Source organism: Diorhabda carinulata, chromosome 8 (genome assembly GCF_026250575.1).
Source record: "Diorhabda carinulata isolate Delta chromosome 8, icDioCari1.1, whole genome shotgun sequence".
Taxonomy (NCBI): domain Eukaryota; kingdom Metazoa; phylum Arthropoda; class Insecta; order Coleoptera; family Chrysomelidae; genus Diorhabda; species Diorhabda carinulata.
In genome coordinates, this window is record NC_079467.1 from 6,641,176 (window position 1) to 6,655,633 (window position 14,458).

General features: G+C 31.9%; 2 protein-coding genes across 5 annotated transcripts in view; one reads left to right on the plus strand and one right to left on the minus strand.

Annotated features, from left to right (window-relative positions):
- Window positions 1-5,307: 5,307 nt before the first annotated feature.
- LOC130897210 (tubulin polymerization-promoting protein homolog) lies at window positions 5,308-9,882 on the plus strand. 3 transcript variants are annotated; one of them, XM_057805952.1, is made up of 4 exons: window positions 5,313-5,483; window positions 5,537-5,971; window positions 9,260-9,662; window positions 9,719-9,882. In XM_057805952.1, exons 2-4 carry the CDS (start codon window positions 5,921-5,923, stop codon window positions 9,757-9,759), a joined length of 495 nt encoding a protein of 164 aa, XP_057661935.1. In that variant the 5' UTR covers window positions 5,313-5,483; window positions 5,537-5,920; the 3' UTR covers window positions 9,760-9,882. The 3 variants fall into 3 exon arrangements, with proteins under 3 accessions (XP_057661937.1, XP_057661935.1, XP_057661936.1); XM_057805954.1 differs by lacking the exon at window positions 5,537-5,971 and having other exon boundaries at window positions 5,308-5,483; XM_057805953.1 differs by lacking the exon at window positions 5,537-5,971 and having other exon boundaries at window positions 5,329-5,491.
- Window positions 9,883-12,310: 2,428 nt separating this feature from the next.
- Window positions 12,311-14,458, minus strand: part of LOC130897030 (guanylate cyclase soluble subunit beta-1) — a 42,882-nt gene continuing 40,734 nt past the window's right edge. Inside the window, exons 12-14 of one of the 2 annotated variants that reach the window (XM_057805514.1) lie at window positions 14,282-14,419; window positions 14,065-14,222; window positions 12,311-14,010 (exon numbers count right to left, since the gene is read on the minus strand). In XM_057805514.1, coding sequence (XP_057661497.1) covers window positions 13,890-14,010; window positions 14,065-14,222; window positions 14,282-14,419 — 417 coding nt within the window. In that variant the 3' untranslated portion in view covers window positions 12,311-13,889. The remainder of the gene's footprint in view (window positions 14,011-14,064; window positions 14,223-14,281; window positions 14,420-14,458) is intronic. The other variant, XM_057805515.1, reaches the window with a different exon arrangement.

Below are 14,458 nucleotides of genomic sequence, written 5' to 3' on the forward strand. Positions count from 1 at the left end.
AATCCATAAATTTCTTTAAATGAATAGAAATATGGCGTTCTTTAGACCATGGGCGCATGAAAACAATGAAATTGAACAGTGTAGTGGAAATAAAGACATGTATGAATTTTATAATAAAGATTTAGACACAGCTAGTTATTTTATTGCAGCAAAAGGTAGCAGATTATCCAGCAGCTTAGAAACATAACGTCAAATTTTGTCAGCATGTGGTTTTAAACACAAAAAACCAAACTATAAATGATGAATATAAACGGATGCCAATAACCGAAGCGTCAAGGATCGTTTGATGGCAACAAGATTATTCGCGTCAGATGAAAGACTACCGAACTTCTAATAGACACTTAATTTATCTAGATGAAACATTGATTGACAGTCACGATATAATAAATTTCGGTTGGTTCGACAATAGTAAAAATTGCTGTTCGAATGGGCCATGTTCTAAAGGAAAACGCATTATAATAGTACACGCTAGAAGAAAAGTCGGTTTCGTGCCTAATACTTTATTAATATCTGCTAAAAAATTAAAAACTGTGCAGCTAATTATCATGAAGATATGAAACCAGAATTGTTTGAACAATGGTTTAATGAATAGCTTTTACCTAACATTCCACCACAGTCAGATCGCCAAGAGCTTTAGAAAAACTGTGTTGAACATGTTATCAAAGAAGAAGATAAGTCTGTGGTGTTACCCTCTTCACAACCCTTCAAATGATGACTTTAAGTCAGACGATTCTGACGATCATTATTAATTATGAAGGAATTGGAGGTGTTTTTTTTCTTTTGTTTTATTTGCAATGAATTTATTTCTCTTTTCTGGTTTCTGCTTTGAAATTTTGTTCTCCAGAACAAAAACGAATGGGGTTCAAAAAATGCTCAGTTCACGTCTGGTACCCTATTTAAACAAAATCCCTTACAGGCAGGTGGATTTTACTCGTCTATTCACGTTTTATAATGTAATTAATTCAGTTGTAGCAAGTTAACGAGGTATAATAATGACTTTTTCTAAGTTCCAAGTAGGACTACAATTAAGTGTAAAGTATTTATAAAAATAATAACTTTATAAAATGAGGTATCTACGCGTATGGTACATCAAATATAATTGTCGGTAAGGATTTTTATAATCTGCAATTGATATTGGAAGAAATATACCAATAATGTAACAAGGAAAAAATGAAAAAAAATTATATTTGGAAAAATATAATGAAATGCTAAACATGCCTACGATAAGATATGAAAACTATCTACATAACTACTGAACATTTATGCGATAAATAGATGATACCGTTAACTGTACTGGAACAGAGTGTCGTCTTAATGTAAAATAATTCAATTCTCACGTGACTATGTGTGCTTACAAAATACTACATAGAGAAAGATAAATAACAATGGAAATATAACAGGGCATGGCTTTTCAATGCTAGCAATACAACACTCACTAGTTGAGATCTCAGAGCACGCGGAACAATGGGGAAGAAATTTCAATACGATAAATGTTCTTGTTATGAAATTGTAGTAATCAACAGAAAACGCACAAATGCTGGCAACATCGAGAGGACCAGGGTGTCGCCGTTCAAACATAAAAAGTAGTATAATTTTTATTGACAGTTAAAGAGAGCATTTCCATTTTCTATTAGTTTTCAGATGTAAAAAGATTTTTACATTGTTAAATTTTATAAATTATTTCAAGAAAAACACACAACGATTAAACTTAAAACAGCCCCGCTTTGTTAGACTGGGTTCAAGGGTAGAATTCGGTTTTATGCAAAATGGTTGGAGTGTGAGAATAATTGTGACATGTTGGCCTGCTTGATCCCTAGAAATAATGATTTTTTCGAATGGGAAAGGTAAAATAAATAGTCTCGCAAGACAAATTCCAAATGACAGTGAAATATTGAAAAACAGAATAATTCTCGGAGTTCGATCAATTACTAGAGAATATCATCATCATGTCAAAAAGTAAGAGAAGAAAATTAGGTGATAAAAACAGAACATTTAATGTAGAAAGGGAGATTTTTTCTTTACTCTTTACTGCTGAGAAAGATAAAAGATAAAGTGTTTGTTGTGCAGTTTTAAGTACTTTAAAAAAGCGAATGCAAATAAACACTACTTGACTCATAAAGAACATAAATATTTCGCTTTAGAAGGTGAATCACGAAAAGCTGCACTTCAAAAGTTAAAAAATGAGAAGCATCATCAGCAGGCATCTTTTAGTGCCTTTGTAAATCAAAATTCCGCTGCAGTTGTTGTTTCGTATAAAATAGTACATATACTTGGAAAAAGAAGCAAACCATTTAGTGCCATTGAAATAATTAAAGAATGTATTATTGAAACAGTGAGTATGCTAGATCCAAGAAATGTCGACAAATACAAACAATTACCTCTTTCAAGAAGAACTGTAACAGATCGACAGCAAGAGTTAGCGCAAAATGTAACAGAGCAGCTTCATACAATTATACAAAATGAAGATTGTTATTTTTCAATTGCTTTAGATGAAAGCACTGATAAAACAGATTCGGCACAAGTTTTATATTTTATTCGTGCTATAACTAAAGATTTTCAATGTTACGAAGAACTACTTGCGTTGGGTACATTAACTGGAAGAACTCGCGGAGCCGATATTTTCGAAAACTTCAAAGAAGTATGTAATAAATTACAATTGAATGTCAGTAATTTAGACAGTGTCTGCATCGATGGAGCACCTTTCATGAGAGGCAAAAAAGAAGGATTCGTTACTTTGTTAAAAAAGGAAAACTTAAACTTGAAAAAATTTATATTATTTCACTGCATTTGCATCAGCAAAATCTTTGCGCAAAATCTACCATTTTGCAAGACACTCTGGATAGAACCATTGTCATTGTCAACTATATTCGCTTAAATGCAATTAGTCATCTTGAATTTCGGCAGATGCTCTCTTTAGATGAGGAAACGTTTAGTGTTGACCTACCATACTACTGCAAGGTTCGCTGGCTATCAACAGGTCAGGTTTTGATAAAAGTTTTGTCTTTACGACGACAAATTTTAAACTTTTATCAAGAACAAGGAAAACAATGTGATCTATCAGATGAAGTATTTCTCAGAAACCTTTCATTTTTGTCTGATATGATGACAAAACAAAACAATTTAAATATTTGCTTGCAAGGTAAAACGAGGTATATTTATGAAATGTGGTAAAAGATCCAAGCGTTTAGAAAAAAATTAACATTTTTCAAAACATTGCTTTGTCGATCGGAAATATCTGCACAACACTTTCCGGAGCTAGCTAAAATGTTAAATGAACAGAACTGTGAAAATAAAGATATACTAATAGATTTTTTGATTTTGACGAGCGACTCCTGCTATGAAACTGGCATTTGAACCACATTTAATAGATATATCCGAGGCTCCTGCATAACTACAAATAATTGATTTAGGGGAAGATAGTATCATCAAATCCCGTTTTAACGCTAAAAAGGATCCCATAGAAATCTGGAAAAATGCTGTTGAATATCCATGGCTTCGAGAACATGCTCGCCGTTTACTTTCCTGCTTTGGAAGTACCTACTGTTGCGAGACAACATTTTCTTTCATGTCAAAAATAAAAACAAATTTAAGAGCGCAAATTACAGATGCACATTTAGAGGATAAGAGATAAGAAGATAGAGTGAATAAAAAAATATTTTTTATTATATTTTTTATAATATTTTTATATATACTAGATGACCCGGCAAACGTTGTTTTGCCATATAAATAATTTCCTAGTAATTTATAGTGTAGACAAAAAATACCTTACTTATTGTAAGTATGTATGTATGTTAGAATGTGTATATTGGTGTATATTGTATGTATGTAAGAATGTGGTATATGCGTGAAATAAGCATGGAGCGCTGTGAACGATGAGGGAATATAAAAATAACAAAAGGCAAACATTATTTTTAAGTTATTATAATTAATTTATTCCTTAAAATTATATATCATTAATTAAACAATTACGACAAGTAACACTATTAAACAATATCAATCTCTTAATGCTATAGCGTGAACAATATTTTTTGTTAGTCCATCTTTAGCTAACACAAACAAACTGGATGGTTTACCCACTCGAGAGCATGCCACGTATAATTGTCCGCGTGAAAAACATGGTGTTCTCAAATCTAATCCACAAACAGACATCGTTTGACCTTGGAATTTGTTGATAGTCATTGCAAATGCCAATCTAATCGGAAACTGAATACGTTTGAATTAAATTGGCACATATGTAGGTATAATAGGAATCCGTGGTATGAGTATATTTTCACCTCTGAACTTGTCATTTAAAATCCTGACTTCGATCACGTTTTTCATTAATTTTTGAATGACTAATCGCGTACCGTTGCACAGCCGGGGCGGGTTCAAATTACGAAGCAAGATAATTGGAGATCCAACCTTTAATTCTAAATTATGCGATGGCATGCCTGGCAAATCCAGAGAGTTCAAAAACTCTGTGGGAAAATTTACTGCTTCGCTGTCGCTGTATCAATAGATTTATATGATACCAAGTTCCCTGGCAACAACATTTGTATCTTCAGATTTAAATTATCAACGTCTACATTTTTTGCCGCTAAAATCGCTCTTTCTGCAAGCCACTCATGATTTATGTACTGTGTGTGTACATCGGGAAATATTTGTTCAATGAGAGTATCTTGCGAATCTGGCGGGGATAACTAATTAAATGACGATTGATCAGTTTTCGACCGGAGAGGAAAAATGATTAAATTACTAAAATGGCTATTAAAAAATAAGGGTTGATCGTAGAAGGGTGAAAATTGAGGATTGTATGTATTTTTGTATGTTGTATAATAAAAAAATAGAAATTAAAAATTTTGTCTAAAAAATAAAAAATAATAATTTAGGGGTGGACTACCCCTAACATTTAGGGGGATGAAAAATAGACGTTGGCCGATTCTCATAGATACCGGATAAGCACAAAAAATTTCATCAAAATCGGTCAAGCTGTTTCGGAGGAGTATGGCAACGAAAACTGTGACACGAGAATTTTATATATTAGATATATATACATATATATTATATTTAAAATTTTGTAGTATTATATTCTATTTTTTCTATATAATGCAATAAATTGTAAAATCTACAAAAAAACTATAATAATTTCACAAAAGTCACTTTTCTTAGGTCAATCAGCTTATGCGGCCTCTCTTATTACTACATTATTAAATGTGGCCTCTAATGGTAAAAAGGTTCCCCACCTCTGTTATATACTATTGGCTGTATAGAAGCTATCGCTCCCGTTCCTAGTTGTTCCTTGTTATATGTTAATCTGTTCCGAAATACGTCAAAATTTTGACAATTATATATTAGGGGATTCTCGTCGTTTTATTTTACATTCGAAACCATTGCCTTTATATCAAGCAAAATCACAAATATATTATGGAGTTACATGTCCTAGCACAAATACCAATATTCCGATGAAAGGATAGAAATTTTATCAAAAAATATATTTTCAAAAAGTAAGAACGTAAGTTAACCATAATTTTTTGTGAATGAAATACTTTAATTATAGATAAGGTTCAGTTTGTCTTACTGCTAGTCCTAAATTTGGATAAACAGTGATACCGTAGAATGTCGAAATATTTTATAATTGATAATGAAATAATTTAGAACAAATACTTGATTAGAAAAACGAAAAGAAGAAAAACATGGCATTCACTAGTTTGAAAAGTTTTTCATTATTGGAAAAATTCGCTTGATATATCGTTGGATGTCTATGCAGTCATAAAGTGTTCGGTATAGTATTATAAGAGAAACTCCCAGTTATAGTATATATAGTAGTTAAGCTACAGAATTCGAAAAAACTTTTGAACTATACCATGTCGAAAATTAAAAATTTGAAAAATTGATTAAATTAGTGCGAAAGAACATTTTCTATACTTAAGTGGTAGTTATTATGAATACTGCGACAAAAAAAAGCTTGGCTAGAAAGAGCAAGGTAAAGATGGTAAGAGAAAACATTTACTTTGATTCTATTTATTACTATCCATTGAAATGAAAAAATATCTAATTAATTTGTTAATAATGCCTAAATACTTATACGTTAATTCACAAATCAGTTATATCTTCATCTTCATTCACTTTTGTTGTAACAAAGTGATTCGTCCTTTTTTAGATCGAATTTTGAAAATAACATCCTGCATTGCGGTTTATATGATACCCCAATACATGTAATTATACATACTATGAACAGAAGACATGTAAGCAAATTCTTTACGACAATTTTCAACAATTCTTGTCTTGAACCTTTTTGTCGGAAGTGAGATAATTCATATTTTTATAATTGGAGACTAATAAATATTTCAGATTGACATTTTCATAAAATATTGGAATGAAGATATCTAGTTAGGCTAAATCACTTTAAATCATCGATATTTTGCTATTCTTATAATTGTCACAGTATGATAAATATTGATGACCATATTTTGCCAAGTTGCAGTTTCAAAATAAATACGTTAAGTATTTTATCAAGGATAGAAGTAACATTAAACGTGTAATAATTTCCTTGAAAGTACTGCTCTTAGCTAGTAATATAATTATCTCATCCACGACTGGAAATATTTGGCCTCATATTTTTATTTTCAAAAATCACATGCGAACAATGTAGTATCCTAATCGCTTATTCGGAAGATGTTTTTTTTATACATGTTTGCTTATTTATGAAGTCGAAATTGACTAATTTCCGGATTGAAGTCGCTGAAACCGTTTGTAAATATCTTCAAAATTGCTACTCTAGCACCATAGCAAGATTTTAATATTTCATTTGATTCATTGACAGATACTTTTAACAGGATCTCCAGGATCTCACTGAAACGACAGGATCAAACTTGCCACTGCTTGTCTCAACACTTGATGATTGAGTATTGAATTATTTCTTAGACCTTTTGATATATTAATGCATCTAAATGTTCTGGATTTTAGGTCTTTTCTTCTTAAAATTAGTTTTTCAGAATAATTTTTAAAAGAAACAAAAATTTTGACGTTTCGACTTTTCTTTAAGTCTTTATCAAAATATGATATTGATACTGATAATTGATAATTTGCTTATTTATATTCATATATAGATCACCTTCATCATGAATATCAAAATAAGGATGAAATCAACTTAGAACTTTGTTCTATCAAGAAAAATTAATTTTTCCTTGGTCCCTATATCTTAAATATATAGTAGTAATCAATTGAAATATTTGTACTTTCATTAGAATTTACAAAATAGAACTATAAATTTTACTCAAATTATTTAGATCTTTTTTATCATTTATAGCTTTTTTATTATTGTGTATAGTGTATAGTGTATTAGATTCCGTTTCAAGAATTTTTGAATCTTTATAATTGAATTTATGTTTTTTTGATATTTCATGGTTCGTTAATACAGTTCTACTTTTTTTATCGTATTGATGACCTCTTAGTCTATTTCTTATTAGAACAAAGTTCTAAGTTGATTTCATCCTTATTTTGATATTCATGATGAAGGTAATCTATAAATCATTATAAATAAGCAAATTGTCAGTGTCAATATCATATTTTGATAAAGACTCAAAGAAAAGTCGAAATGTCAAAACTTATCTTTCTTATAAAAATTATCAAAAAAAAAACTAATTTTAAAACAGAAGAGACCTGAAATCAAGAACATTTAGATGCATTAATATATAAAAAGGTCTAAGAAATAAGAAATTAAAGAAATATATATATATATATATATATATATATATATATATATTTATATATAATGTAACTGAGTCCTTGAGTCCACTCATAGATAATTGACAAAACACTAATTTAGTTTATTATCAGGATCATCAGAATCCACAATTTTCTTCTGGAGACGCGGTCTAAGAGCAGTCTACTATACTGGTGACATAAATAAAGTATTCACTTAATTGATATTTACTGCCGAAAGATGGAGTGAAATTAATACAAACATTCAACGATTAAAAGTTGTTATTTTGAGATGGGACTCGACAATCACAATATGCAATGCTGTACAATTGATTTGTCGCTTATATAAGCTCCCGAATTTATGTTGGCGAATAAACTTATATAGTAGCATTTATTCGCAAACAGTCATGAAACGGTATAAGAAGAACTTGACTGTATGAAAATAACAGAGCGACATGTAACGGTATATGAAATTGCCAGATTATATATAAGACCACTTGATATTCTTGTCATATAGGTAACAAATGGATTATAGTAAAAAATATTGATAATTAGTTAATCGCATAAAATAATTAAAAATAAGTCTGAAAAATTTCCGACCTCAACCAGTAGATGTTAGCACTGATCAATGTAAGTTGTGATATATATTTGCGTATTCATTGAGGGATTCTCACTAAAATATTAGCCATTTGAACGCTTATTTTCTGTTTGACAACCGTATAAGTGAGTCTTTGGGAGGATTTTTCTGAAAATGAAGAAAATTGAGTATCGAACTGTCATTAAATATTTTCTTCTTGAAGGTAGTAAGCCCAAGCAATGGAAAGAGATGTTAGATACTGTCTACGGACAATCATTTATGACCGTATAATTATGGGCCGTTAAATCAAACGTATCCGTATCAGCTTGACTGCTAACTACGTTTGGGGTGGTCAAAAATCACAAAGCCAATTAGTGATATCATCGAAAAAGTTCACGAAATGAAACTGTACGATCCTCGGATTAAGATTGGATAGATAGAAAAGGCTATTTACTTTGGACCAAAAGCGTATTCGAATGAACATTTACAAGGCTTTATTAACGCGGTTCAAGCAAAATGAGTCACATATTTGCGTCGAATCATAACTGTAGATGAAACCTGGATTCACTACTACACTTCTTAAACTAAAAAAAAACAAAAAAAAATTAAGACAGTGGGTAAAGGTAGAACCTGCAAAAAAGCGACTGCATTTGGAAAAAGGAAGTGCTTTTCCATTAGAACAACGTAACTTCTCACTTTTTGGTGATCGCCATGACTAAAATTCACGTCTTGCACTTCGAATTGATTGCCTACCCACCGTATTCCCTTGATCTGACCTCCAATCCCGTTTCCCATCCTTGAAGTTTCACTTTCAGAAGAGATATATTCATCAGAGACGACGTTATCACATTGAAAGACGGCAACTACTATGTGGAGAGGTTAAGCTAGAGCATCGTTGGATTAAGTGTATAGACTAAAATATGTTGAAAAATAAGAATGATCATGTTCAACAACCCTTTAATCTCTTATACCTAATTTACTTACCTCATTTTTCTTCAGGTAACAAATATGGCGCAAGTAGGTCCAAGTGCTGGACCTGATGCGCAACTGGAAATCATAGGTCTTGATCAGCAATTCGTAAATTTCTGCAACTTTCAACCAGATTTAGTTGGTACTCCACCACCAAGTGACGCCAAATCGAAAGCGGAAGCTTTGAAACCGTTTGATAGAATGGATTTACTTACAAAAACTATTTATTTAAAGCAAATAGATTTTTGGTTCAAGCAAGCCGGTATTTTCAATAAAGAAATAACAATGACTGATACGGGTTTAGCATATTCCAAATTTCTAGTGAAGGGGATAAGTTATATGGATTTCTTAGATATGTTAGAAGATTTGTGTAAGGCAAAGGAAATTGAATTGGATGATATGAAAATGAAACTTCAATCGTGCGGCTTACCAGGTATTTGTTTTGCTTTTTGTTTTTTCGATGCTAATATATTTTTGAATTATTCACAGGTATTTCGAAAACTGCCAAAGCTACACCAACTAACGCTTAAAGAATCTAGGATTGTTCAACGTAAAGCAACCTATTTTTGTCTAAATTTTTTATGTGTAGTGACAATTTTTTTATATTTATTGGTTTTCATATCAAATTCATAAAGTAGCCTGTTTCTAGATTACTTTTCTTTTCCTCATTAGCGCTGGAAACTATGATTTGAATTATCATGTAAGTGTACTTTGGATACCATCCACCACTATATTATTAGGAAATACGATGGGTCATAAAGTAAAGGGTACATGTTGATTGAAATCATATTTATTGACAATTTAAAAGGAAATTTGAGATGTATGTAAGTTTATGTTACGAACTCGTCCACGATATGGACCGTAAGGCCGTTGTATCCGGTTATAATGGAAATCTAAAGTTTGACGAATGCGGCTTCTTTCATATATTTTTTATAAACAGCGGCGAATTATTTATATTATTTTGAATAATTTCCAGGAAGGTCTTTGCATTTATTTGTTCGCTTCCTAAAAATGACTCTGAAGTGTCGGAACTACAAGCAGAACTGAAGAATCGCAAATGAAACGTCCGAAAAGAACAGTGAATTAGTAGAAACACTCAAAGTGGCGCTGGTAAGAAAGGCTTTGATCTAGTATTCAAAGTTCATGAAGGACGATGTTTCGATTTTGAAAAACGATATTTCTACCAATATGGACAAGAAGGTTTCAACCATATTTCTGCGGATATTCTATCACTAAAAGTGACATTGTAGCTGACGTCGAGAATAGAATTTCATCCATTGATCGGATATCGAAGACATGATGACAACGATGAATGAGAAGTTACAATCGGATATCGAGAATAAAATGACAACGATAGAAAATGAAGGAAAATATGACAGATTCAAGAACAAAGGATACGAAAATTGAACATACAAAGACGTATGAAAGACACCGCATACGCAAAACGTTAGACTTCCAGTAAAACCGGACATAACCGGCTTCAGGGTCCATGTCGTGGACAAGCTTGTATCATTTATTTAGACTTTCAATAGAACGCAAAATCAACGTGTTTAACCTATCTTCTTAGAAGTCAGTTCATATTGAGACATGATTTTCAGATTACTGTTTGGAGGAAACAGGCAGCAATACGGGGCCAGTCATGTAACCTTCAACATATCCAATCGTTTGCGGCAGACGGATTCGTGTAATCCTGTCTAAGTGGGACAATAACGAAATTATGTCAAGTTGACATTACAAAAATGATTGATATAGAACCTATTGAAAATGGAATGAAACACGTACGTTGCAGCATTGGAGACAAACGGTTAGCTTTATAATAAAAAGAGGAGGAAGAGAATTTATCTGTCATGGCTCGGCATAATTGATATATTGTGTTGCAACTTTTAGGGATAGGGTCATAGACTAAGTCGTATAAATAATGAAATCGTTAGCAAAATACTGAAAGAAAGAAGATTCTCAATATCATAGCGAAGTTCGTCAACTGAAATAATGCCTTTAAGAAAACAGATGAGATTCGACTTTATTAATTTTTTATATATATATCGTCCATGAGGAGAACAGAGCAAGCAAATCAACTTTATTCCCACTGTCTCTTTTGGTGGAGGTTCAGTTATGATCTCCTACCATGCTCGCCCTCACGTCTAAATATTCTTTCGTGAATGTCACATAAATGCAATGTTTTGACGAGCATTTTCTTTAAACCTAAATCCAACTGAAAATATTTCGGACTTATTTGGTAAAAGGCCAAGGAACAGGTTCTATGCAATGAAAAATCCGTTGCAGTTGGTAGTTGCCCTTATCGAGATTGAAGATGATGTTCCTCATCAGATTACTGATATTGTTATCTTGAGCATGAGAAAACGATTGAATTGGGTCATAAGAGAACGAGTATCTGTCAAATACTGTTATGTATTAACTGTAGTTGAATGAGAATCACATGTCTCTCAATATTAGTTTAAATAGATACTGGAACTATATAAAGTATTGCAATTTCTTTAAAAATTCTGATATCCGAAAAGATGTGGTAACATCTGAATCTTCAACATCCTCTTCTAGCAACGATTCACTGCACAGTGTTCTAAATAAAATATCAGTCTTTCAAGCTATGTATTCAATAAAAAACGAAGTGACGGAGGACTACATATGAACAATACTGTTCATATTTCGAGAAATCCAATCACAATTAAAAAAATTAAATCGGTAAGATAATTCCAAGAGAACATCTTCTATGAATGTTCAGATTTTACCTATTTTTATTTGCTTTTATGTTGATAAGTGACTAGCAAAACAAAGCTATTACAATCAGTTACTGTATAGTTGTGTGTACTTTCAATAAATCATCAGTGAAAGAGTATGGGTAACGGTTTTCTTGCCGGACCTGAGAATTGCTTATAAAAAAACAACGTATTACTTAAGACGACATTCAAAATTGATGTATAAATTGACGTCTAACAATTTTTACCCCGATTACCAACTCTATGATATCAAGCTACATTTGATCAGCTCCTCTATTCTGATCCTTATATAACGGGATCCAATCAGGAGTATTAACTACGAGGGTGGGTCAAATATAAACAGAAATTTTGATATAAAACATTTATTTTTAAGTTACAGAGCTAAATTTTTTTATAGATAGTCGCACTACAAATTGGAATATCGCTCATGTCCAAAAATACGGTACACAACACCTTCCCCAGTGACAATGTTACCTTCGCTTCAACTGGCGCGCCTTCGTCTTTCTTCCTCCACTCTATAGACACGCGTTTGTTCTCCGGAACATAGTGTGGCGAATATTAAATCCTTTCTCTTCATACCACTGCAGGAGACGTGTCCAAACTTCCCAGAGTTGAATTTCTACTCTAAATTCAGAAGTCTTGTCATCTATTTGGGTGAAATTTTGCAGTGACCATTCATGAATTATACGCTTAATACTTTTTTTAGCCATATCGCGTACAGTACTGCGTCGGTCTCCTAAAATGAGTTTTTCTACAGTGTTGAAGTTCTCACCTCTCAAGTTTGCCACCAATTATTGGTCTTTTCGAAAAATTTTAATAAAATTCCGCGGATTTAACATTATCTCTGACAAAAAAAACGAATAATGATGCGGTACGCAACAGAAATTGGTACATCCTTCTTACTCATGGCTATAAGTTCTTTATGCTTTGTAACAGATGAGTTTATCATCCACTCTTACGACATTACATTTTTCGCGAGTAATATTTTAAATGTAAAGATTTACTTTTTTAAAAAAACTTTATTAACTCTATGATTATAACAATAGGTGATAGAATGAAGACTAACTGTATCAATGAATTAACAAACATTAAATAAAATTGAAAAATGCTGAATACAGTAAAGTGTAACAAAATGATTGTATTATAATTACAGGATGTCTACATATGTCTGCTGATAACGTTAGAAATATTCTCAGGTTTTATGAGAAAACTAGAAATACTGAATACAATTAAATATAAAAGAAATAGTAGATATTTGTTAACAGGATGTTTCTACACATGTTTGCTGATAACGTTAGAAAATTATGATCAAGTTTCGTTATAAGAAAATAAAGTGTATGAACTGCACTGTTATCACTCAATTATATTGACTTATGTAATTGTCTCTATACGACTCGCGCGTTTATTCAAAAATTCCCGCTTATATTTGTACCACCCTCGTATTATGTGTTTTTGTGAATATCTTTTGACTGGGCCGTTTAATCAAAAAAATTTCTGTACCTATTTCGATAAGAAAAGCACGATTTGGGTTGTACGAGATTTTATTGTTAAATAAACTTTATTTGAACTTCAGTGTACTTGTTCCAGTGGGGTTATATAGATTTCATTCCTAAAGTGAGAATTTGGAGAATTTGAGAATATACTTCCGCGGTTGTTCTTATTTTTCATTCGATAAGAAACCCAAAAGTGAGTTCGTACTTTTTTTTCACAGTTTATACTAAAAATTAAAATTGCTGATAAGGATACGTCGCGTCGGATAGTTTTGAAATACTGGCCACTTAGAAAGTCTCTTCCCATCCAATCCCCGCCCTAATTGTAATGAATCTATCACTTGTTTTTGTTCAAATTAATGGAAATTGGAGATGACTGACATATTTATTGCTTAAATAGATTGTTATATTCGATAACACAAATAATTAAATTATTTACGAGCTCGCTCGAGATAAAATATATACATCCATTGGTTCAGACTTTCCTTTCATTGTAACAGGTCCTCTATATTTAAATTGGAATTGTTCATCAAAATTCTCTTCCTGGCAGAGAATACTGAAATACGTTTAAATGTAAATGAAACTTTCAATATTTCTGATAATGACTTACTCATAAACATCTTTGGTCACATTTATTTTTCCAGGTTCTCCTGTTGTTTCGGTTCGACTCGTTAGATTAACCGTATTTCCATATAGACAAAATCTCGGCATTCTTTGACCTATGACACCAGTTACAACCTCACCGCAATGTATTCCAATTGTAATTCGCTAAAAATAAAAGTGATTTTTTTCGAGTTTATGAGCTCTGAACAAAATCTTAAATTTACCACCACTTCATCGTCAAAAAAGACGGTTTCACTTCGATCCATCATATCTAAAGCTAGTTTTGCTATATTTTTAGCATGTGTACCACAAGGCTCTGGTATACCACTTACAGCCATGTATTTGTCACCAACTGTTTCTACCTGAAAGAACTGTAAGTGAGTTCAGGAAATAAAAGATTG

Coding starts and splice junctions, on each gene's coding strand:
- LOC130897210 (XM_057805952.1), top strand. CDS start 5,921: ATGAATACTGCGACAAAAAAAAGCTTGGCTAGAAAGAGCAAGGTAAAG. Junction 5,972..9,259: donor GAAAGAGCAAGGTAAAGATG/GTAAGAGAAAAC, acceptor ATTTTTCTTCAG/GTAACAAATATGGCGCAAGT. Junction 9,663..9,718: donor TCAATCGTGCGGCTTACCAG/GTATTTGTTTTG, acceptor AATTATTCACAG/GTATTTCGAAAACTGCCAAA.